The 22866-nt window shown below is 34.9% G+C and overlaps 1 protein-coding gene across 5 annotated transcripts in view; it reads left to right on the top strand.

Annotated features, from left to right (window-relative positions):
* The window catches only part of NEK1 (NIMA related kinase 1), a 209805-nt gene that overhangs the window by 75884 nt on the left and 111055 nt on the right, over nucleotides 1-22866 (top strand). For 3 of the 5 annotated variants that reach the window (XM_004758106.3, XM_045078303.1, XM_045078301.1), the window contains exons 18-20: nucleotides 14-116; nucleotides 21891-21974; nucleotides 22406-22489. In XM_004758106.3, the coding sequence (XP_004758163.1) occupies nucleotides 14-116; nucleotides 21891-21974; nucleotides 22406-22489 (271 nt within the window). The remainder of the gene's footprint in view (nucleotides 1-13; nucleotides 117-21890; nucleotides 21975-22405; nucleotides 22490-22866) is intronic. The other 2 variants (XM_045078305.1, XM_045078304.1) reach the window with 1 other exon arrangement.

Here is a 22866-nt window from a genome sequence, read left to right as displayed (position 1 = left end):
CCAAATTACACAGGCAAAAGGGGCAGCTAGCTGTGGAAAGAGCTAAACAAGTGGAGGAGTTCCTACAGCGAAAGCGGGAAGCACGGCAAAATAAAGCTCGAGCCGAAGGACATATGGTATGATTTTTTTTTTTTTTTGAGATTTTGAGCATATTAATATTCAAAGTGAAGGTCTGGAACAAGGTAGGTATAAATGAATTCTAAATCTTTACAAAAATTTACTCTAAACTTTATAAACTTGTGATATATCTTAACCATATGTCTTCTGCCATATTCTTTATACCAAGGCGAAATTCTGTGGATGTTTTGGTTAATTAGGAGTAAGTTCATAGCTGTATTCTTCCTTTAAAAAGAGAAGTAGATTTAGCAACCTAGATATTTGTATTAAAACAAGTGAGTTTTTACATTGCTAGATTTTTTTTCAGACAGGCTTTTGGTTTTAAATACTTTTAAGTAGCAAAGAATTTTGAAAGAAAACTGGGAAACAGTTTGATAAATGTGTATAACTGTATTATCTTCTCAAGTGCACATTAGAAGCAAAAGTATATTAAAACCCCCATTATGCCAGCTAACTTAATTAAGTCATGTACCCAAGAAAATATTAACAGTTTTTAGATCATTTTAGTAGTTAAAACTTAATAGTTTGACTTGTAGAGGTACACAAAGTGCCTTTTGACCTTTTGTCTACAGAACAATTGATGATTGTTTCTATCAGCTCACCACTCCGAGAAGAATCCTACTAACATAGAAAATAGGTCAATTATATGATACTATGTTTTGATTACATTTATAACTGCTGTAAATTCATAAGTGGTATCTTTGTGAGTTAATGTAATTATTTCAATTTAGGATATTTTTTTTTGAAATAATATTATTGAAAGATTGCTTAGTTTTTTTTAATGGTTATGCTTTGTATTTTAACACCTGAATTTGTTTTTCTAATCTTGGAATTAATCTCTATTTGTATCCTTCCTGTAGATGGTACAAGAGAACCTCCTGTGTTTTCTCTTACCCCATATCTCCAAAGTTAATAGCATTTGGAATTTTAGTTACAGATTTTAATTTAAAATATTTTAAAACAATTATTAGACTTGTCAGGATTTATATATTTCTTTCCTCATCGTTACATTCTGTTCTGCCCTCACTTTATTTTTCTTTATGATGGAGAATATTCTCTGGCAATTCTTTTGGACAGAAACTTCCCAAGATATGTTGGGAATCTAGTTTATTTTGTCCTCATGCTTAAATGATAAGTTGTAGTGGTGGTCAGTTGGTGAATATGTTTAGCATTTGTATGTCTGAAAAATTATTTTGCCTTTTTTGAGAAACATTCTTGGTGAGTGTAATATTATATGTTGAGATTTTTTTTCTTCAGTACTTTAAAGATGTTTCTCCAGTTATCTTTTGGCATGTCTGTTTCTGACAAGTTCACTGTCATTCTTATCTTTCTCCTGTATATGTAATATGTCTTTCTTCTCTACTGACTTTGAACATATCAATGGACACAATTTGGTTACAGTGTAGCCTTGTGTAGTTTTCTTCATGTTTATTTTGTTGGAATTCATTGAGTGTCTTGGATCTGTGGATTTATAATTTTCATCAAGTTTGGAAAAATTACATTTATTATTTATTCAAAAATATTTTTTCATTCTCTGTTTTTGATTCTGAGACTCTCAGTACCCATCCACTGGACCATGTGATGCTCTCTCAACAGCTCATTGAAGGTCTGTTCATTTTTTTCCCACTCTTTATTATATTTTTCATTTTAAATAGCTTTTATTTCAGTATCTTTAGGTTCATTAATCTTGTCTTCTGCTTTGTTTAATCTATAAATCCCATGCAGACATTGTGGTTTCTTTTAATCTCAGAAAACTTTTTCATCTTAACATTTTTTATTTCTTAAAGTTTATTTGGGTCATTTTTATATTTTCCATGTCTCTTTTTATAATGTTTATGCTTTTCTCTACATTCTTGAATTTGAATATAATAGCTGTTTTAATGACCTTCTGTAATAATTTTGTTATCTTTGTCATTTCTAATTGGTTTTTCTCCTCATTGGGGTCTTTTCCTGCTTCTTCACATACCTGGTAATTTGCTGGATGCCAAGGCATTGTGTGTGTGTGTGTGTAAAAATCTTGGATTTTTTCATATTTAAATATGATGGGGCTTTATTCAGGGATGCAGTTAAGTTACTAGGAAATAGTTTTTTGAGTCTTTCAAAGTTTGCTTCTAAGATCTGCTGGGCAGATCCAGAACAGCCTTAAGTCTAGAACTAATTTGGCCCCATTGCTTCAAATACTGCTTCTCCTTTTTCTCGTAAGAGAATTCCTATTAGATGGATAGATTGGAACTTTCATCAAATGTGCTTTTCTCTGTACTTCTGTTTCACCTTTTGTCCCTTTCTCATCCTTTTTATCCCTTTTTCTCTTACTACTGTATTTTAGAAATATTCCTAGATCTGGTTTTTAGCTCACTAATATATTCTTAAGTATTATCTACTCTATAGTTCAGCCCACCTAATGAGTTTTTTCTTTTCATTTAGAAACTTGTGTTTTCATGTCCATGAACTGTAATTAGTTTTCCCCTAAACCTCCTTAATCATATTCTCATTTCTCTGATAATACTACAGTTACTACAAAATCTTGTTTTTAGTTTGCTGTCATTAGTTTTCTCTGTTTTTGAGTTCTCTGTTTCACAGTGTTGGCGTTCATGAAATTCTTGGTGTTCTTGACAATATTCATATTTGGAGTAGCTATTTTTTGCTCATTACCTTTGTTTGGTCTCCTGGTGAGATGGGAGAATGCTACTGACCTGTCTCCTACATAGTTTTTAGTGAGAGTAGGGAATGGATGGGACATGTATTGATAATCTGCCAGGCAAATTTCTTTTCTGGGCTAAGGAGACTGTCATTCTTCTTCATTATAACCAGTCATTCAGAGGATTAGCCTGTCTTTTACCACTATGCGCTCTCTGATCACTCCTATCTGAAGGTGACTGACTATTTTCTGGCTTGTGGAGATGAGTAATGCAATAGAGGTAACCCTCTTACTGCAACCACTGTTATCTGCTTCTAGACCTTCTCGTGTTTTTAGCTTCCAAGAATTCTGAGAGCATGCTTCATGTTGCTCATACCTTCTGTGATAGTATTCTATCTGACATGCTTTTGCTAATAAAGTTTCTCACTTAAAACTGATTTTGTGTTCTTTTCTTTATCTCTGGATTCCTTCTGTACTTGGAACTACCAAGACTTTTGTTTGTTTTTGAGTCCTAATATATATTCACTTTAAATGGCTTTCTTCTAGGATTTTGCAAGAAGAGAAGCTATATTGTTATGCTGCCATCTTACAAACAGAGTTTAGTATTTTTATCTTGTTAGCATTAAAAAAAAAAATCCTTAGAGATGAGCAGTGCATTTTGACTGATTTTTTTATGACCTTTAAGATTCATTTTATTAAACTGTATAGAATTTCTTCATTCCTTAGATGACTAAATGTATACATAAAACTTTACCTTAGAAATATGTAAGAGTGAAGAATTTCTATTTTACTATTTTATATTTGGATATTGCCTCATATATTAAGTTTTTTATATCCACTAATTTAAAACCAAGGCAGTTAAAAATTTTGGGAGTAGTAGCTTAATTAATGAAATGTTACTTAATTAAAGCTTACTCACATATAGTTTGTCTCTAGAGTAATTTATCATCTTAAGATTGAATAAGAATATATTAACTAGTAATGTGAGGCAGTAAATAGAGGTGAGAGCTAAAGTTAACTCTGGGGAAGGCCTACAGATTTTAAGTTTGAAATTAGAACTTTTTTATGATGAGATAGAGATACTATTTAAAATTTGCCTTTCTGTATTAGTTTTCTATTGCTGTGTAACAAATGACCATAAACTTAGTGGCTTAAAGCAATACAAGTTTATTATAGTTTCTGTGTGTCAGCAATTTGACCTGTTTTAACTGGATCCTCTGCTCATGGTCTCATAAAGCTGAAATCATGGTTCAGCCAGCTGTGTCCTTATCTGATGCTCAAGTAGGGCAAGATCTTCACTGCTTAGGGTATTGGCAGGGTTCTTTTTCTTGCTGTAATAGGATTGAGGTCTTCATTGTCTGACTAGCTTTTGACCAGGAGTCAGTCTCAGTTCTAAAAGACCACTGTCAGGTCTTTGCCATGTGGCCCCCTTCATGTCCACAACAGATAATTTCTTGTGCATCAGACCCCTCCCATACTTCAAGTTCCTGACTGCTACTTCTACATCCAGCTGGGAAAAACTCTGATTTTAAAGAGCTCATGTGATATCACATCATACCTGTCAAAATGGGTAGTATCAAATAAGAAATAACAAGTGTTGATGAGGACATGATGGAGAGACCCCTTGTGCTGTGAGTAGTAATGTAAAGTGGTACGGCTACTGTGGAAAATAGTATGGAAGGTTCTCAGAAAATTAAAAATAGAAATATCAGCGGACTCAGCAATTCCATTTTTGGTTATTTACCCAAAATAAACAAAGGTACTAATTCAAAAAGATATATGCACCTCTGTGGTTATTGCAGCATTATTTACAAAAGCCAAGATATGGAAACCACATAAGTGTCCACTCATAGATGAATGAATAAAGAAGAGATTGTATGTACACACACGCATGAACGTGCGCGCGCGCGCGCACACACACACACACACACACACACAGGAATACTACTCAGCCATGAAAAAGAATGAAATCTTAACATACATGACAACATAGTTAGACCTAGAAAATGTTATGCTAAGTGAAATAAGTCAGGGAAAGACAATAAACTAATAAACTGTATGACCTCATTTATATATGGAATCAAAATCAAAGTAAGAAATAGATTCATAAATACAGAGAACGAATTGGTGGTTGCCAGAGGGGCTAAGAGTGAGAGGATGGACAAAATGGGTGAAGGGGATTAAGTAGTACAAACTTACAGTTACAAAATAAATAAGTGATGGGGATGTAAACTATGGCATAGGATTTATAGTCAGTTATGTTGTAGTAAGTATGTATAGTGACAGATGGTAACTAGACTTAACTATAGGATCATTTTGTAATGTAAATAGATGCTGAATCACTATATTGTACACCTGAAACTAATATAATATTGTATGTCAACTACACTTCAGTTTAAAGAAAAAAGAAATAGCTCACAAATATCTCCTGTCAATGAATAAATATGTAAACAAATGAATAAATGGTTCTTATGATTGGTCAGGCCCAGTGGATAATGTCTCTATTATAATGTCCGTCATCCCCTTTAACATCACCTAATTGCGTAGATAAAATACATTATATACAAAGTGCTGGGAATTATGTAGCATTTATAAGTCTGGTGGAGCAGTAAAGGTAACAAGAAGCCTTGGAATTTTTAAAATTCTGCCTATCACACCCCCTTTGCCTGTAATTTTAGAGACTATTTCTGGGGACAGTAGACTAGGGTATGTGAAGGAGCTCCTTTTTAGTACTGGCTTTATCAGCATGCTTGATAGGACAACATTCTACCCAGGTCTTCAAATAAGAACTTTCTTAAAAATTGGTTTTACTAATAGATGCAATTTAAATACAATGAAAGTTGTAAGTCTTACGTGTATATCACAATGAGTATGGACAAAGTAGTCATGTAACCACTGCCATAATCGTGGTATAGCACCATCCCATCATCACTTAAGTTTTTTCATCTCACAATAAGAAAACAAAATTTGTAACTACATATGATGATTCATGTTAAACAAACTTCTTGTGATCCTTATTTTTTCATATATACGTATATCAAGTCATTATGTTGTACAACTTAAATTAGTACAGTGTTATGTGGTATTTATATCTCATTAAAACTGAGAGGGGTGTTTGGTGTTCCTTTGCAGTCAGTCTGCTAACTATCAGAAACCACTGATGTGCTTCCTGTCAGTATAGTTTTGTCTTTTTTTTTTAATTAAAGATTTTAATTTATTTATTTGAGAGAGAGAGAATGAGCAGTGGGGCGAGGAGGGGCAAGGGGGAAGAGAGATTGAGAGAGAGAGAGAAGCAGACTCACTGCTGAGCAGGAAGCCTGACATGAGAGTTGATCCCAGGACCTGGAGATCATGACCTGAGCTGAAGGCAGACACTCAACCGACTGAGCCACCCAGGCACCCCGGTTTTGTCTTTTTAAAAATCTTACGAGTAGGGGGCATCTGGATGGCTCAGTGGGAAGAGCATGTGACTCTTGATCTGGGGATCATGAGTTTGACTAAACCAACCAATAAACTGGTTGGTTGCAGAGGTTATTCAAATAAATAAAAATTTTTAGAAAGTAAAGATTTTATATTTATTTATCAATTATATACAATATATAGTTTTTTGAGGTTGATGTATATCAGTAGTTTGTTCTTTTTTATTCCATATTAAGTCATATTCCATTGTATGGATATATCACAGTTTATTTATTCCTTGGTTAATCGACATTTGTTGTAGTTTCCAAAAGAGGGATGCTGTCAGTCCTGCTAGCAATCCTTTTATATCTTCGTGGTCAGTAGCCTCTCTCATTTTCCACAGTGGAAATTTTCTTCAATAATTTTCCCCTTATCTCTCTGTGAAGATAATCATTATTTCATCATTATTTCACAGAGAAAATTGGGCCTACAAGCCCCACATTTCCTCACATTTTCTGCCCCTGAACTTGTATATTTATAATGGCACCAAATTTTTGTTTTCTCTGGTCTCAGAGAAGAATAGGACTTCCTCTATTCAAAAGTAATTTCTTGCATTCCACCCTATTTGATAGTTATATTACTAATAATTGTTAACATCTCATTTATTGGGTACTTACTATATGTTAGTTGTTCTAAATTCTTATATTCTAATCTCACAACAGCTCCTGGAGGTAGATCCTGTTACATTCCCATTTTATATCCTATGGAGGCATAAAAAATTTAACGGGTCAAGCTTTACAAGATACTAAATGATAGAATAAGTGTTTAAATTTCTGTAGTCTGGGGGCACTTGGGTGACTCATTTGGTTGTCTCTCCCCTCCCCTTTCCCCCTCCCCTCCCCCCCATCTCCTCCCTTTCTCTCCTTCCTCCTTCCCTCCCTCCCTCCCTCTTTCTTTCTCTCTTTCTTTCTTTTTCTCTTGATTTTACTTATTTGAGAGGGAGAGAGAGAAAGAGAGAGGCACATGAATAGAAGGAGCTGCAGAGAAAGAGGGACAGGCAGACTCCCCACCAAGCAGGGAGTCCAATATAGGCTTGATCCCCAGACCCTGATATCATGACCTGAGCCAAAGTCAGACTTGCAATTGACAGAGCCACCAGGTATCCTAATCTTGGATCTTTCTAATTCATCCTTTACCTAAGCTACCACAGTGATCTTTCCAAAGCAAAACTGAATGCATTGCTCATTTTCTTAAAGTTATTTAGTGATTCTGTATTGCCCAGAGGGTAAATTAAAACCTTTTTAGCTTAGCTGAAAACTTTCAGCCTTTGGCTTTCTTACTGCTGCTCTTGAGTTTCCTTTCTTACTTTCTTCACCTCTTAAATTTCAGCCATATCAAAGAAATTTTTTTTACCAGAAATCTCATCTCCCTTATTTTCTTGGAGAGAGAGTTCATGGTACCTTTCTATTGCCTTGTTGGCCTGGGGACTATTGCAGAGGATGTGGGGGAGGTTCAATGGGAAATAATAAATTGGTTTCCTGCTGTGAGGGGGAAGATGATTAACTATAGAAATAATTACCATTGTTAATGTACAGTGTGTTATGAAGCTTACAAAAAGCTTCCTGATTATTTTGCCCTTCATTTATCTTCATAGGAACTTCAGAGTTTAGACATTGTATTCTCACCATAAGAAAGAGTATCAGCTCCAATAATTAGAGAAGCTTAGGGAGGAGAGAGTAGGAGAGGAGTATGGTAGACATCTCAAGGAGTACTTAAGAGTCTGCCTAGAAAACACAATCAGAAATCTGTGGGAATACTCATCCATAGTGTTATGTGCTGTCACTCAACCTTGTGTCATGTAGGAAGACTACTTAGCCCAGTATTGTTGAAATTGGAAAAAGATCACCTAAAGTAAGTCTAACTAGAATAGTGATCCACATTGGGAGTAAAGAGTGAAAAAAGGGGTGGTTGGGATTTTACCTTGAAAAATACAATTTAAAAATTATTTTGAGTATTATATGTAAATGAAGAATCACTAAATTCTGCTTCTGAAACCAGTATTATATGTTCACTAACTAGAATTTAAATAAAAACTTGAAACAAAACAATAAATAGAGCCTTGAAATACATTGAAGAAGCATGTGAAGAAATACTCTTACATCTATGCGATGTTTAATCACATGCCTTTTGTTGTTTTATCTATTCCATCTTGAGATATAATAAAAATTTATTTTTCTATAAAAATAAAAATTATTTTATCATATTCATCATAATTTTGTTATATTTAATTCTACGCTAATTTGAAAGTAATTAATTTAGGGAGGATTGTAATTTTTCTGATAGAATTATATAATGAATACTGTATGTGTTTTATCAAATCCAAGATATAATTGTAAGGCATATTGTTGTTTTATATATGACTAACAGAAAAAAAGTGTTGCCAGTTTAACTGATATAATACTTTTTATGACTTAACTTTTATACTTGCTGAAATAACTTTTAGATTTATCTTTTTAAATTATATCATTCTTATAAATCCATAAAAAGGAAAATATGAATGAAATAGATTGATAAAGGTATTCATTCCTAAATCTACTTCACACTTATAATTTGACTTTCTAGTTACTGATTTAAAGATTTTACTTATTCATTTGTGAAAGAGAGAGAGAGACCACAAGCAGGGGGAGCAGCAGGCAGAGGGAGAAGCAGGCTCCCTGCAGAGCAAGGAGCCCAATGCAGGACTCCATCCCAGGACCCTGGGATCATAACCTGAGCTGAAGGCAGACACTTGACCAACTGAGCCACTCAGGCATCCCACCATTTCTTTTTGAAATTAGGGTAATTGATGTTCATGTTTTCTCAAATAATATTATCCTCTATGGCACCAAGTGCATTGATATTTCAACACTTCCTTTCCTTTTTTTAAAAATTGTATTATGTTAGTCACCATAAGATATATCATCAGTTTTTGGTGCAGTGTTCCAAGATTCATTGTTTATGCACAACACCCAGTGCTCCATGAGATTTCAAAATTTCTGAAGAGTACTCCATTGTTGGGGTGCCTGGGTGGCTTAGTTGGTTAAGCTGGCTGCCTTCGGCGTAGGTCATGATCCCAGGGTCCTGGGGTCGAGCTCCACATGGGCTCCCTGCTCATCAGGGAGCCTGTTTCTCCCTCTCCCTCTGCCTACTGCTCTCCCTGCTTGTACTCACTCTCTGTCTCTCAAGTAAATAAAATCTTTAAGAAGAAAAAAAAAAAAAGTACTACTCCAGTTTTGTCCCTTGCATTTTCTTTCAAGGAGTTAACACCAGTCTGCACGTTTTATTGTTAGCATTTTCTTGTTCTTAAAAGGAATCAGTGGAAAGTTTTCAACGACTAGCAGGGGTCATGTTTCCTTTTGAACAAGCCCATAAGTAATTTATTATATCAAAACTTTAAGAGGTTACAATTGTCCAGTTTTTTTTTTTTAAGATTTTATTTATTTGTCAAAGAGAGAGAGGGAGAGAGAGCGAGCACAGGCAGACAGAATGGCAGGCAGAGGCAGAGGGAGAAGCCAGGCTCCCTGCTGAGCAAGGAGCCCGATGTGGGACTCGATCCCAGGACGCTGGGATCATGACCTGAGCTGAAGGCAGCTGCTTAACCAACTGAGCCACCCAGGTGTCCCCAGTTGTCCAGTTTTGACACCAAGAAAGATAAACTAACAAAATCTGGATATCACTCAAGCATAACATTTATGTTATAATTGATATCTGGCCAACAGTTGGTGAGATTATAAGAGTATAAGATGACATTGACTATAAGATGTACCTCACTTCAGAGATGTTAAAATGTTAAAAAATTATTCGGGCGCCTGGGTGGCTCAGTGGGTTGGGCCACTGCCTTCGGCTCAGGTCATGATCTCAAGGTCCTGGGATCGAGTCCCGAGTTGGGCTTTCTGCTCAGCAGGGAGCCTGCTTCCCTTCCTCTCTCTCTGCCTGCCTCTCTGCCTCCTTGTGATCTCTCTCTGTCAAAAATAAATAAAATCTTTAGAAAAAATTATTCATATTAGAATTGATGAAAGATGGTGCACCCTTCACTTCATGATTTTACATATACTTCTATATAATATAAAAGAGAACCAATTTTTAAAAATGGCTGAGACTTTGGCAGTTTCCTAAAGATCATTTCTTAATTTTTTAATAAAATATTTTGAGGAATCAACATTATAATTCTTTGCAGTTTTCTTTTATTCATTTTATTTGTCCTGTCATATGTAGAGATGATTTTGCATCTGATTTGAACAATTTACAATATCACTGTCAACATCTTTATGACATCCTTCATCTTTGGCAAGATTTGCAATTTCTTTTGCCATTCATTTTGTATAACATCCAACAGTCAGGGAGAGATTGACCAACAAAGACCTTGATGTGATGAATGTGAATAGAAACTGGTGTTAAGTGGGGACGGAATAATACCTGGGAACTAATTTTATAGTAGTCATTTGGGCTGTGACTCTCTTTACTTCTCAGTTCAACATTATAAGTAGCTAAATCTTTATATAACTGTACCTAGAGCATAATACAATAATGAATATTTGTAATAACTCTGACTCTTCAAGAAAAAAATTGAAATCAGTAATTTAAGGCAGCATTATCTATTGATAAATATTAATAGTCATCATTTGTACAGTTTGAAAATGTATATACATTTATCCTGTGGTTTATCCTTATAACCACTCACAGAATCTCCATTTTGCTGATGAAGAGAAGCAGTTTAAAGAGGTTGTGACACATGCAGCAATATGTGTTTTCTAATACTTTTACAAATCACAATATAAATAAACCTAAATAGGTAAGATTAGGTTCTGAGTCTTAAAAATTAATCCTTTGGAATTGGAAAACTGCTATAAATTATTTGCTCAGTATGTTTTATTAAATGCTTTGGGAAATCATAATGAATTATAACATTGTTTCTGTGGCAAAATGAAATTGAAGTCCCTGGCTTTAAGCATTTGGAACATAATTTCTAGGTTGAATTGAAATTTTACAGAAAATGTGGATTTCAAAGTAATTATATATGCTTGCATATGAATTCAAAATGTTCTCTGGGTCACTGGAATTTTCAAAAAATGAAAAATGAAATCTTCAAAAGTCAGGGAAACTAAAAAGGAAGACTCCAGATAAATGGTTTGCTTTCTTCTAAACAGTATGAATAAAAAGTAAGAGTCTAATCCTGACAATAATTCTTTAGGTCGTAATTATTATTCCAAAGTTACAGCTTTTGAAACCAGCTCAGAGTCCTTAGTACTCTGCATAAGATCACATAGAATGTAGAGATAGGATGTAAGCCCAGATGTGTGGCTTTGGAGATTATGCTTTTAGGTGTTTTACTATGCTCTTTGCTCCTTTATAAATCTCATATTAGTATTTGCTTTCATTTAGGTAAAACTTGTAGACATAATTTTGTAGAGCAGGTATAGACAGACTTTTTCTGTAAAGGAGCAAGTAGTAAATATTTCAGACTTTGCAGTCCATATTGTCTCAATGGATGTGGCTGTGTTCTAGAAAAACTGTGTTTACAAAAACAGGCAGCAATCTAGATGTGACCTGAGTATTACAGTTTGCTAATTCTTGTTAAAAAGTATCATAATAGCAAGTTAGTTATTTAATACTAAATTGTTTATTTAAAAAAATATTTCAGTTCTCTAAAAAGTATTCTCTTATCCTTCTAAAATAACATGTTTGGTACAAAGAAATTAATATATGTAAATTATGAAGCAAAATAATATACTCAGGAGGTCAGAGCACTGATAAGTTAGGTGTATATACTGCTCTCTAATCTAGGGATTGGCAAATGTTTTTCTGTAAAGGGCCAGATAGTAAATATTTTAGGCTTTATTAGCCATAAGGTCTCTGTCATAACTGCAAACTGAATTATGGCACAAAACTAAATATAGACATTGTGTAAATGAATGAGTGTAGCTGAGTTCCAATAAGACTTTATTTATGAACACTGAAATTTGAATTTCTTATAAACCACATGTGGTCGTGAAATATTCTCTTCATTTTTTCCCACCATTTAAAAATGTGAAAAACCATTCTTAGCTTATGGACCATGCAAAAATAGTTGGCAGACTGGATTTAGCCTGTGATCTGTAGTTTGCAATCCTGTCCTAACCTTTTTTTCTGCCTTCTCCCAGAGGTGACCATTATCCTGAATTTTGAATTTATCATTACTGTGGATTTTTATTTTATTTTATTTTATTTTTTTTTTTAAGATTTTATTTATTTATTTGACAGACAGAGAACACAAGTAGGCAGAGAGGCAGGCAGAGAGAGAGAGAAGCAGGCTCTGAGCAGAGAGCCCGATGCAGGGCTCGATCCCAGGACCCTGGGATCATGACCTGAGCCAACGGCAGAGGCTTTAACCCACTGAGCCACCCAGGCGCCCCTACTGTGGATTTTTAAAAATGCTTTTCTCCACTTATGTATATACACCTACACAATGTCGTATCCTGTTTTGTTTTTGAGATTATAAAAATTATACTGTATATAGACTGGGACTTGTTTTTTTTTCATTTAACATTTTTTTCCTGAAATTCATTCATGTAGTTGAATGTAGTTGTACAGTATCCTGTTGTGTGCATATTATCACAATTATTAATTCTCCTGACAATAGGTATTTATTTAGTTGGGTTTGAGTTCTGCTTTGAACATTCTTTTACATGTTTCTTGGTGCACATGTGCAAGAATTTTTCTTGGTTATCAGTTTTCCTCTGTTGAGTAACTTAAAAAATCTGCTGGATTATTTCCTTTGAGAAATGTTACTTTCTTATTAACTCATATTAAGTCATTTGGAATTTACTTATACTAATGGAAAAATGCCTTAAAAATGTACAGTTAAGTGTTACACCTTTCATTCATTCTTTCATTCATTTATGTAATATTACACAAACATTTATTGACCGTAGTATATTGGTTTTGTGCCAGCAAGAGAATTTAAGATAAGCAATAGTTATACCAACATACAACAGCAGTGGCTGTTTACTGAAAGCTTAGTGTGCCAGGCATGATGTTAAATATTTTATATACATTATCTCTGTTAAAAATTAGTTTTCTAGGGATGCTATAACAAAATACCATAAACCAAGTGGCTCAAACAATAGAAACTTGTTATCTCACAGTTCTGGAGGGTAAAAGTCCAAGATCAACATGTCTGTAGGGTAGATTCCTTCTGAGGGCTGCAAGATAGAATCATTTGTGCCTATCTTCTGGTGGTTGCAATCTTTAGCATTCCTTGACTTTAGAATCATTATCCTGATGTCTGCCTGCATTTCACATAGTGTTCTCCCTGTATGTGAACCTGCTTCAAATTTCCCCTTTTTATAAGGACATCAGTTGTATTGTATTAGAACCCACTCTAATGATATCCTTTTAACTTGATTAAGAATCTATTTCTAAATAAGTTCAAATTCTAGGGTACTAGGGGTTAGGACTTCAACATACGGATTTCAGAAGAACACAGTTCAACCCATAATAGTCTCTTTTAGACTTTACAGCAGTCCCATGTAGCTGTTGAACCTTAATGATACTGGTTCTGTCATAGTGTATACTGTATTACAAAAACCCTAGCTACTAAAAAGTGACTTAGGCACAGTTCCAGAGTAAAATAGCATAAACCCTCCTTTGTCTGCTCCTCCCTTCTAGATAGAATTAAATACTCTGGAAACTAGTTAGCTTACAATGGTGGTAAGGATTCTGTATCCTGGAAAGAAGAAGAGGAGCTAACTAGAGACCTCAGGACTTAAGAAGTAGCAATGTGGTTTCCTGGGGTTTCTTTTTATCTCCCATATATTGTGGGCTGGGTGTTGGCCATGCTTGCCTCCCAGATCCACCATAGACAAAAAAAAAAAAGCTAAAACAAAAAACCAAAAGGCTGCTCTCACTCCCCACATTACTGGGAAAGAGGAATCTCAGGATCTGCTACAGTAGGATCCTGTTGTAAACTGTGGGCAACAATGAAGCCTCAGGCTGCCCCAACCTCATTCTACAACTAGAGCATGGGCAGGTGACTTGGAGGGCAGTTTGACCCATCAGTGGCAAAAAAGCCTTGGACAGTCCCAGTTCCACTCAACAACTAGGGCACTAGCAGGTGATTCGATCTATCCCCAACAGAGTAGCAGCCACAAGGCCTTTGTATCTCTGTGCCCTCCCCCTAGAAACATACACCCAGACAAGTGTCATCTGTCACCTACTCTCAGGAGATCTTCTAGTAATAGCAGGTGGCTTAGGGAGGCAACTTTCATTATCATAAGATAGCGCCAGGAGAGACTGAGCAGGAGTACCATCAACGTCAGAACAATGAAGCATATTGGAATAATATTACAAGGGTTCAGGAAAGCAAACTGTCATTAGATATAAAGCCCACAAAAGTAGGCCAGAACCTAAATGCCAATCCTAAATGGAGCTATTGCCTACTAAAATTGAAGCTATTAAGAGTTTTTAAATAATTAAAATATTCAGGATATAATAAAAAAAAATCTGTCATAACCAGGAACCAGGAAAATCACAACCTGAGTGAGTAAGGCCACAGCACTGCCACTGTTATCAAGATGAATTACATAATGGAATTATCTGAGAAAGATTTTAAAGCTGCTTCAAACAAATGCTTTAGCAAGCAATTAAAACTCTTTTGAATGAATTAAAAAAGGAAAATCTCAGTGAAGAAATAGAAGTTATAAAATATAACCAAATGAAAATTATGTAATTGGAAAATACTATAATAACAAAAATTTTAAATTCACTGGGTAGATTCAGTGGTAGAGTGGAGATGACAGAAGAAAATTTTTCTGTCTTAGGGATCTGTGGAACAATAAGAAGAGATTTAACATTTGTATCATTGGAGCCCAAAGGATAAGAGAAAGAATGTGGGAGTGAGAAAATTATTTGAAGAAATAATAGCTGAAAACTTTATATATTTGGCAAGGGACATAAACCTACAGATGGAAGAAGCTGAGCAAATCCCCAACTAGAATAAACAAATCTTTCCCAAGCAATATTATTAAATTTCTGAAAGTAAAAGACAAAACAATTCTTTATTGAGAGAGAAATGACATATTACCTATAAAGCAGCACCAATTTGAATGATATCAGATCCCTCATCTGAAACCATGGAGTACGGAAGAAAATGACAGGATTTTTCAAGTGCTAAAGGAAAAGAACTGTCAATCCTGAATCCTTTATCTAATTAAACTGTCCTTCAAGGGGGAAATAAAGACATCCTCACGCAAAGTAAGCTAAAAGAATCTGTTGTTAGCAGAGCAAATAAAATTGCTAAGGACAAAGAGACAAGGACATTATGTAATAACAATAGAATCACTCCTGTAAGGAGTTACTGCAGTCGTAAGTGGGTATATGCCAACAATGGAGTTTCAAAATATATAAAGTGGAAACAGAGCTGAAAGGATAAATCAAATCCACAAGTATAGTTTGGGACTTCAGTACCCTACTTCTCAGTGATTGATAGAACTGCTAAACAGAAATTAGCAATGATATAGAATAGCTGAGCACCATCACAAGCTACCAAGTTCTATTTTATACTTGTAGAGCATTCAACCCAACAATAGCACAACATACTTTTTTTTTCAAGTGGAAATAAGTTAGCATGCAAAGAGACATCACCAAGACAGACTATATGCTGGATCATAAAATCTCAAGGAATTCAGAAGAATCAAAATTTCACAGAGTATAATCTTTGAACATCATGGAACCAAACTAGAAATCTATACTAGAAAGATGACAGGAAAATGTACAAACAATTGAAAATTAAAACACTTTTAACTAAGATGGGGTCAAATAGGAAATCTAGAAAGAAACTTAAAAATACATAGAACTGAATGAAAATAGACACACAACATATTAAAATTTGTGAGATACAGCTAGAGCCCTGCTCTGAAGGAAATTTATAACACTAGATGCTTATATTGGAAAAGAAGAAAGGCTTCAAATCAGTCTTAAATTCCTATCTCAAGATGCTGGAAAAAGAAGAGCAAAATAGACCCAAAGCAAACAGAATGGAGGAAATCATTATAAGTAGAAATCAATGAAATTGAAAATGGGAAAATTATTAAGAAATTTAATGAAACAGAAAACTGGTTCTTAGAAAAAAATTGAATGAAATTGTTAATCTCTAGATTGACAATAAAAACAAAGATGACATAAATCACCAATATCAAGAATAAAACAAGGGATATTACTACAGATTTTGTAGTGAGTAACAGGGTAATAACAAGCACCTTGACACTCATAAATTCAACAACTTAAAAGAACTAGATCAAGTCTTTGAAAACTACAGACTACCAAATTGGAATAGATACCTTAAGTAGCCCTGTAACTTAGTTTTTTTGGTTTTGTGGGTTTTTTTTTTTTTTTTAGATTTTATTTATTTACTTGTCAGAGAGCGAGAAAGTGAGCACAGGCAGGCAGAGGCAGAGGGAGAAGCAGGCTCCCTGCTGAGCAAGGAGCCCGATGTGGGACTCGATCACAAGACACTGGGATCATGACCCAAGCCGAAGGCAGCTGCTTAACCGACTGAGCCACCCAGGCATGCCAGCCCTGTAACATTTAAAAATTGAATTTGTGATTTAAAAGGTATTAAAAAAAAAAAAGAAAGAAATCTTCAGCCCTACCTGGTTTCACTGGAGAATTTTGCCAAACAGTCAAAGAATTAACACCAGTTTGATACAATGATACAGTCTCTTAGGAAATAGAAACAGAAGGAATATTTCCGAACTCATTCTGAGGCCTGTATTACCCTTCCCAAGCTTGACAAAGCACAAAAAAGAAAAGTACAGACTAATGTATCTCATGAACCCAGGTGCAAAAATCTGTAATAAAATTTTAGTTATTCTAATCTAACATGACCAAGTAGCATTTAGTCTGGAAATGCAAATCATGTTTCAATATTAGAAAATCAGTGTAATCCACTGTATCAGGAGGCTGAAGAAGAAAAATCATATCAAATCAATTGATGCAGAAAATCTTTTGATAAAGTTGATGACTTAAACTGTCAGTAAACTAGAAATAAAGGGAAACACCCTCAACTTCATAATAGGCATCTACAAAAACCCCAAAAACCTTAAATCTAACTTCGTATACATAGAAGACTAAATGCTCTCCCTCTACAGTAGGGAAAAAAAGAAGGATGTTTGCTCTCACCACTGGAATCACAATATTGTACTGGAAGTTCTAGTTCTAGTTACTAGTTCTAGTTACTGCAGTAAGGCAGGAAAGAGAAAAGGCATACAGAGTTGAAAAGAAGGAAGTAATGAAATAATTGCTATTTCCAGTTGACATGATTATTTGTTTAGAAAATCCCAAGAACTCTCTGAAAACTCTCTGGAACTAAAAAATAAGTTCATTATAGTTAGCAGGATACAAGATTCAACACAGAAAAATCAACTGAATTTCCATACATTGACAATAAACAAGTGTATAAAAATACAATACCTTTTATTTCCAAAAATGAAAAAAAATTAGTAAAACATGCAGTATTTATGCAATTAAAATGACAAAATGTTGATGAAATCAAAGAAGACCTAAATACTTAAAGAATCATACCATGTCCATACCATGTTCATGAATTGGAAGACTCAATGTAGTAAAAATGGTAGGTTGTCCTAACTTGACCTTTGTTTAGTGCAATTCCTGGTAAAATCTCAGGAACATTTTTTATAGATACAGACAAACTTATTCTAAAATGTATATGGAAAGGGAAAGGTCTTAAAACAGCCAGAACTGTTTTGAAGTATTAAGTGGTGCCCCGGATTGGAGTATCTTTAAACAAAACAAAACAAAACAAAACAAAAAAAACAAGTGATTAAAAACTAGATGCTGGTGATGATGTGAAGAAACTGAATTATCCATTGTTGGTAAGAATGTAAAGTGACACAGCCATTATGCAAAATAATTTGACAGTCCCTTTTAAAACTAAAAATGGATCTACCAAAGGTAATTCTACTCTTGCACCTATGTCCCAAAGAAAATAAAATGTATTTTCACTCAGAAATGTATACAAATGTTCTTAGCAACTTCTAACTCTTCATAGCCAAAAAGTTGAAACTGCCCAATGTCCTGCTGTAAGTGAATGAATGAGCAAATTATGGTATATCCATACCATGGGATATTAGCAGTGAAACAGAACAAACTATTGATTTATGCATCCAATACCTTGAATGGACTGCAAGGAATAATATGAAGTTAAAAACAGTCCATCTCAAATGGATATGTACTGTTTGATTCCAATATGTAAATTTTGTGAAATGTAAAGATGAAGAACATATAAGTAGTTGATGAGTGTTAGGTAGGGAGTAGTGAATATGGCTGTGAAGTGTATAGTAATGGTACAATTGAGTATCTTTTTTTTTTCTTTTTTTAAAGATTTTATTTATTTATTTGTCATAGAGAGAGAAGCGAGAGCAAGCACAGGCAGACAGAGTGGCAGGCAGAGGCAGAGGAAGAAGCAGGCTCCCTGCCAAGCAAGGAGCCTGATGTGGGACTTGATCCCAGGACGCTGGGATCATGACCTGAGCCGAAGGCAGCTGCTTAACCAACTGAGCCACCCAGGCGTCCCACAATTGAGTATCTTGATTATGGTGATGGTTACATAAGGTTATATGTGTGACAAATTGCATTAATACAGATACACTATATGTCATGTATAATTGCTAGAATCAGTTTCCTGGCTGTGATAGCATACTATAGTTATGCAAGATGATAAACTTGTGAGAGGATGGATGCAGGGTCCATGAAAACTCCTTGCACATTTTACCTTTCTGTGAATCTATAATATTTCAAAATGAAATGTTAAAAAAAATTGCTTCACGGGGACCCCTTGTGGCTCAGTGGGTTAAAGCCTCTGCCTTCGGCTCAGGTCATGATCGTAGGGTCCTGGGATTGAGCCCCGCAATGGGCTCTCTGCTCCTCGGAGAGCCTGCTTCTTCCTCTCTCTCTGACTGCCTCTTTGCCTACTTGTGATCTGTCTGCCAAATAAATAAATAAAATCTTTTTTAAAAAATTGCTTCAAAGTAACTCAGATTTTCTACTTAAAGTTCTCAAATACCGTGAAAGAAATATACAGTCTATAGTGATACTCAGTTCTCCTCCACCCACTCTTCTGTAACTGTAGATACTTCCATCATCTTTTCATAGTTCACCTCACATCTTTGCCCAGTCTTGCCTATTTCTTGTTTTCCTTCACCTTCCTACTCTCTAACTCATATTTTAAAAGCTCAAGGAACTGATAAGCTAATGCCAAGACCCCTTTGAAGAGGGGAAGAAACTGAGTGGGCAGTAGCCTTTGGTCAGGCTCCAAGAAAAGACAGGCAGAGCACATTCATATAATAATATTTTTTGTTCTGATATACCCACAAAGTAGGTGGTATTATTATGTCCAAACTTAACAGCAAGTTTCAGTAATTTTGCTGAAGGTCAGCAATGGTTAGGTGACATTGACAAATGTGTGAACTGACAGAATTTGGGGTTTTTCATAGTCCATGTTCTTAACCATCATAAATACCGTCTGTCCACCATTATGATACACTGATGTGCACTACTGCAGATGGTATATATAAAAATGGTAGGGCATGTCACACTTAACTGACTGGAGGAGGTATGAGCAAGGTTTTCTCCATGGGAGAAATGTTTGATTTGCATTTTGGAAGATGAGTAGAATTAGCCATTTTAAGAAGATGAGTGAAATCATGACATAGTCTATAAACCACATGTAGTCATCATGGCTAGAATGTAGGCATTGGCAGAGATGAGGATAGATGCAGCTAGATCACAAATGGCCTTATCTGCCATGCAGTGGAATAGAATGTATATGAATAATCTATATTAATATATTATGAAGATAATGGAAACCATTGGAAGGTTTATGTGGGCTTTGATGTGAAAGAAACTGTTAAAAGGGCTATTCTGCATTGTAGAGAATAGACGGGAGTTAAATAGACTAAGAGATGTAATGATAGATTAGGAAACTCTTGGAAAGTCAGAAGTCAAGAGAAGAGAGCATGAACTAAGGCAGAAACTGAAGGGGTAGTTAGACAGGAGGAGGTGGCTTAGTAATTTGATGGTCCTTTGTTTTTGGCAGGGTAGAGAAAGAGGCAAAGAAAACTCCCAGCTTGCTGCCTTGGGTGTCAGATTGTGATCAATAACTGAAGTAGGAAAAAAATCATATAGTAAAAAGGATGATGAAGTCAGGTTTATAAATTGTTTGAAGTAGCTTTGCTGCATAGTGAGTAGAGTTGTCCAGATGCTAGTTGAATATACACAGACATTCAAGAAAAAGGACTACAAGGCTGATTGAGATTTGGGAATCAGCAACATATGTTAAAGCCTAGGAATAAGAAGAGAAGGAGGACCAGAGAATGAACCTTGACAAAATATTGACATTAGTGATGAGCCAAGGAAGAGAAAAGCCAGGGGAAAATAGTGAGGATTGATTGGAAGAACCCAGGAGAGAGTGCTGTTATAAATATGAAAGAGAAGAGAGATTTGTTTTTAATGTGTGAATTATAGAACACTATTTGGTGGAATATTATGAATACTATATAGTCAGTTAATAATACTGTTTTTAAGGATATTGAATGTGAGGAAAGACTTGGAATATTACAATTAATTGATATGCTGATTAATATTAAGGTAAAATCAGAATAACTATAGTAAAATTCCAGTTTTGTAAAGATAAAATGTGTATGTATTTATACATATGAGGAAAAAGAAATTTGGAAGTAAATTAACTTTAGACTTTAGGTGCTTTGGGTTGTCGAATCGTGAATGATTTATAAGCTTTCTGCAGTGAACATATGCTTTTATGAGAGGAAAAAAATACTTGTATGGATTCAAACTCATCTCCAGTGGAAATATTAATTAAAAATTTACTCAAAAGTGTCCATTTGAATTTTGAACTAGGAAGTCAGTGGTAACCTTGAAAATTTTCACAGTGGGATCAGAAACCAGATTGTGTTAGTTTAGAAAGTAAATAGGGGAAAAAATGTAAATAGGAAGCAGGAAAATGGAGGTCATGAATATAAAGAAGTATGCTTTCAACAAGCTGATAAAAAGACATTAGATAGGAAAGTTAGACCCCGATGATTTTTTTAAGGAGAAAATCTTACAGCATAGTTGTGTGCTGAAGGCAGAGAAAATGGATAGTTTGACAATCTCCTAACTTTTTGGAAGGATATTAATAATTTCTAATAAGGACATAATTCCATGTTTATGATAAGCTGTGTTTAAAAATGATACCAGTTTGTGATTGAATGTGATCATTTGCAGTATAGTAATAGGATATGCCCAAGTGTAGAGTTTGAGTTCAAATATTTAATATTGTGTCTGTGTATTTAGTATGTAAACAAATGTGTAGAAATGACCGGCCCTTTACAGAACAGAACTTGTATTTGGGTTTAGCTAACCTCCAAAGCAGTTTTAAAAAAACTGATTACTTACATGACTAATAAAAACATAGCTGGTCTCTTGTTTGAATAATTATATATGGGGTTTAATTGCTTCTTTCTGTTCTCAATGAATGTATTGGTTATACTGATGTAGGAAAATGCCAGGGTTTATCTAAGTTTATCCACTAGAAATGATCAGTGTTTGCCAAATGAAATAAAGTGGCAACTGGATATTCCTAGGTAAGATGCTAATGTAGCCTTAGTCATTCTTTAAACTTAGTACATTAAATGATGAACAGGGAATCCTGCAAAACCTGGCAGCTATGTATGGAGGCAGGTCCAGCTCTTCAAGAGGAGGGAAGCCAAGAAACAAAGAGGAAGAGGTATGCTTCCCGCATGTTCGCTACCTCCGTCACATAGACATTTTTGAGTTTATTGCCTTCCTTTCTTGCATGGTTTAAATTCTTAACAATTATTTAAGGATTTTGTAAGTCTACAGGGACCTGTTAATATAATTTGACTGACATGCTGTGTCATAATTTTGCCCCATAACTGATATTCAGTATTCTGAGTTGATTTCTTTTCTTTTGATAAAAATAAAAATTTATAATTATGTGTTTCTTTTCAGAAATAAGTTGATCTAAATTAAACACTTGAAAGCTAATATTACGTTTCCATTAACCAGATTTTGAAACTTTTATTTCTTGTATTCAGATTAACACTTTTCTTTAAATTAAAAAAATTTTAGCAGTAAAAATATTGGTAGTTTTTTCTTTAAATTAAACTGCTGTGTGTTTTTTTTCTCTCCTTGTAGGTTTATCTGGCAAGACTGAGGCAAATAAGACTGCAGAATTTCAATGAGCGCCAACAGATTAGAGCCAAACTTCGTGGTGAAAAGGCAGGTTGAATAATAATTTTAAAAAAGTAATTGAATGACAGGGGCACCTGGGTGGCTCAGTGGGTTAAGCCGCTGCCTTCGGCTCAGGTCATGATCTCAGAGTCCTGGGATCAAGTCCTGCATCGGGCTCTCTGCTCAGCAGAGAGCCTGCTTCCCTCTCTCTCTCTCTCTGGCTGCCTCTCCGTCTACTTGTGATTTCTTTCTGTCAAATTAATAAATAAAATCTTTAAAAAAAAAAAAAGTAATTGAATGACATTATAATAGATTAAGATTAAAAATGTTATGCCACTGGGGCGCCTGGTGGCTCAGTTGGTTAAGCATCTGCCCTCGGCTCAGGTCATGATCCCACAGTCCTGGGATAGAGCCCCGCATCAGGC

This window comes from Mustela putorius, unplaced genomic scaffold (assembly GCF_011764305.1).
Source record: "Mustela putorius furo isolate JIRA1106 unplaced genomic scaffold, ASM1176430v1.1 tig00000242_pilon_pilon_pilon, whole genome shotgun sequence".
In the NCBI taxonomy this organism is placed as follows: Eukaryota; Metazoa; Chordata; class Mammalia; order Carnivora; family Mustelidae; genus Mustela; species Mustela putorius.
This window is presented reverse-complemented; position numbering and strand designations above follow the sequence as displayed.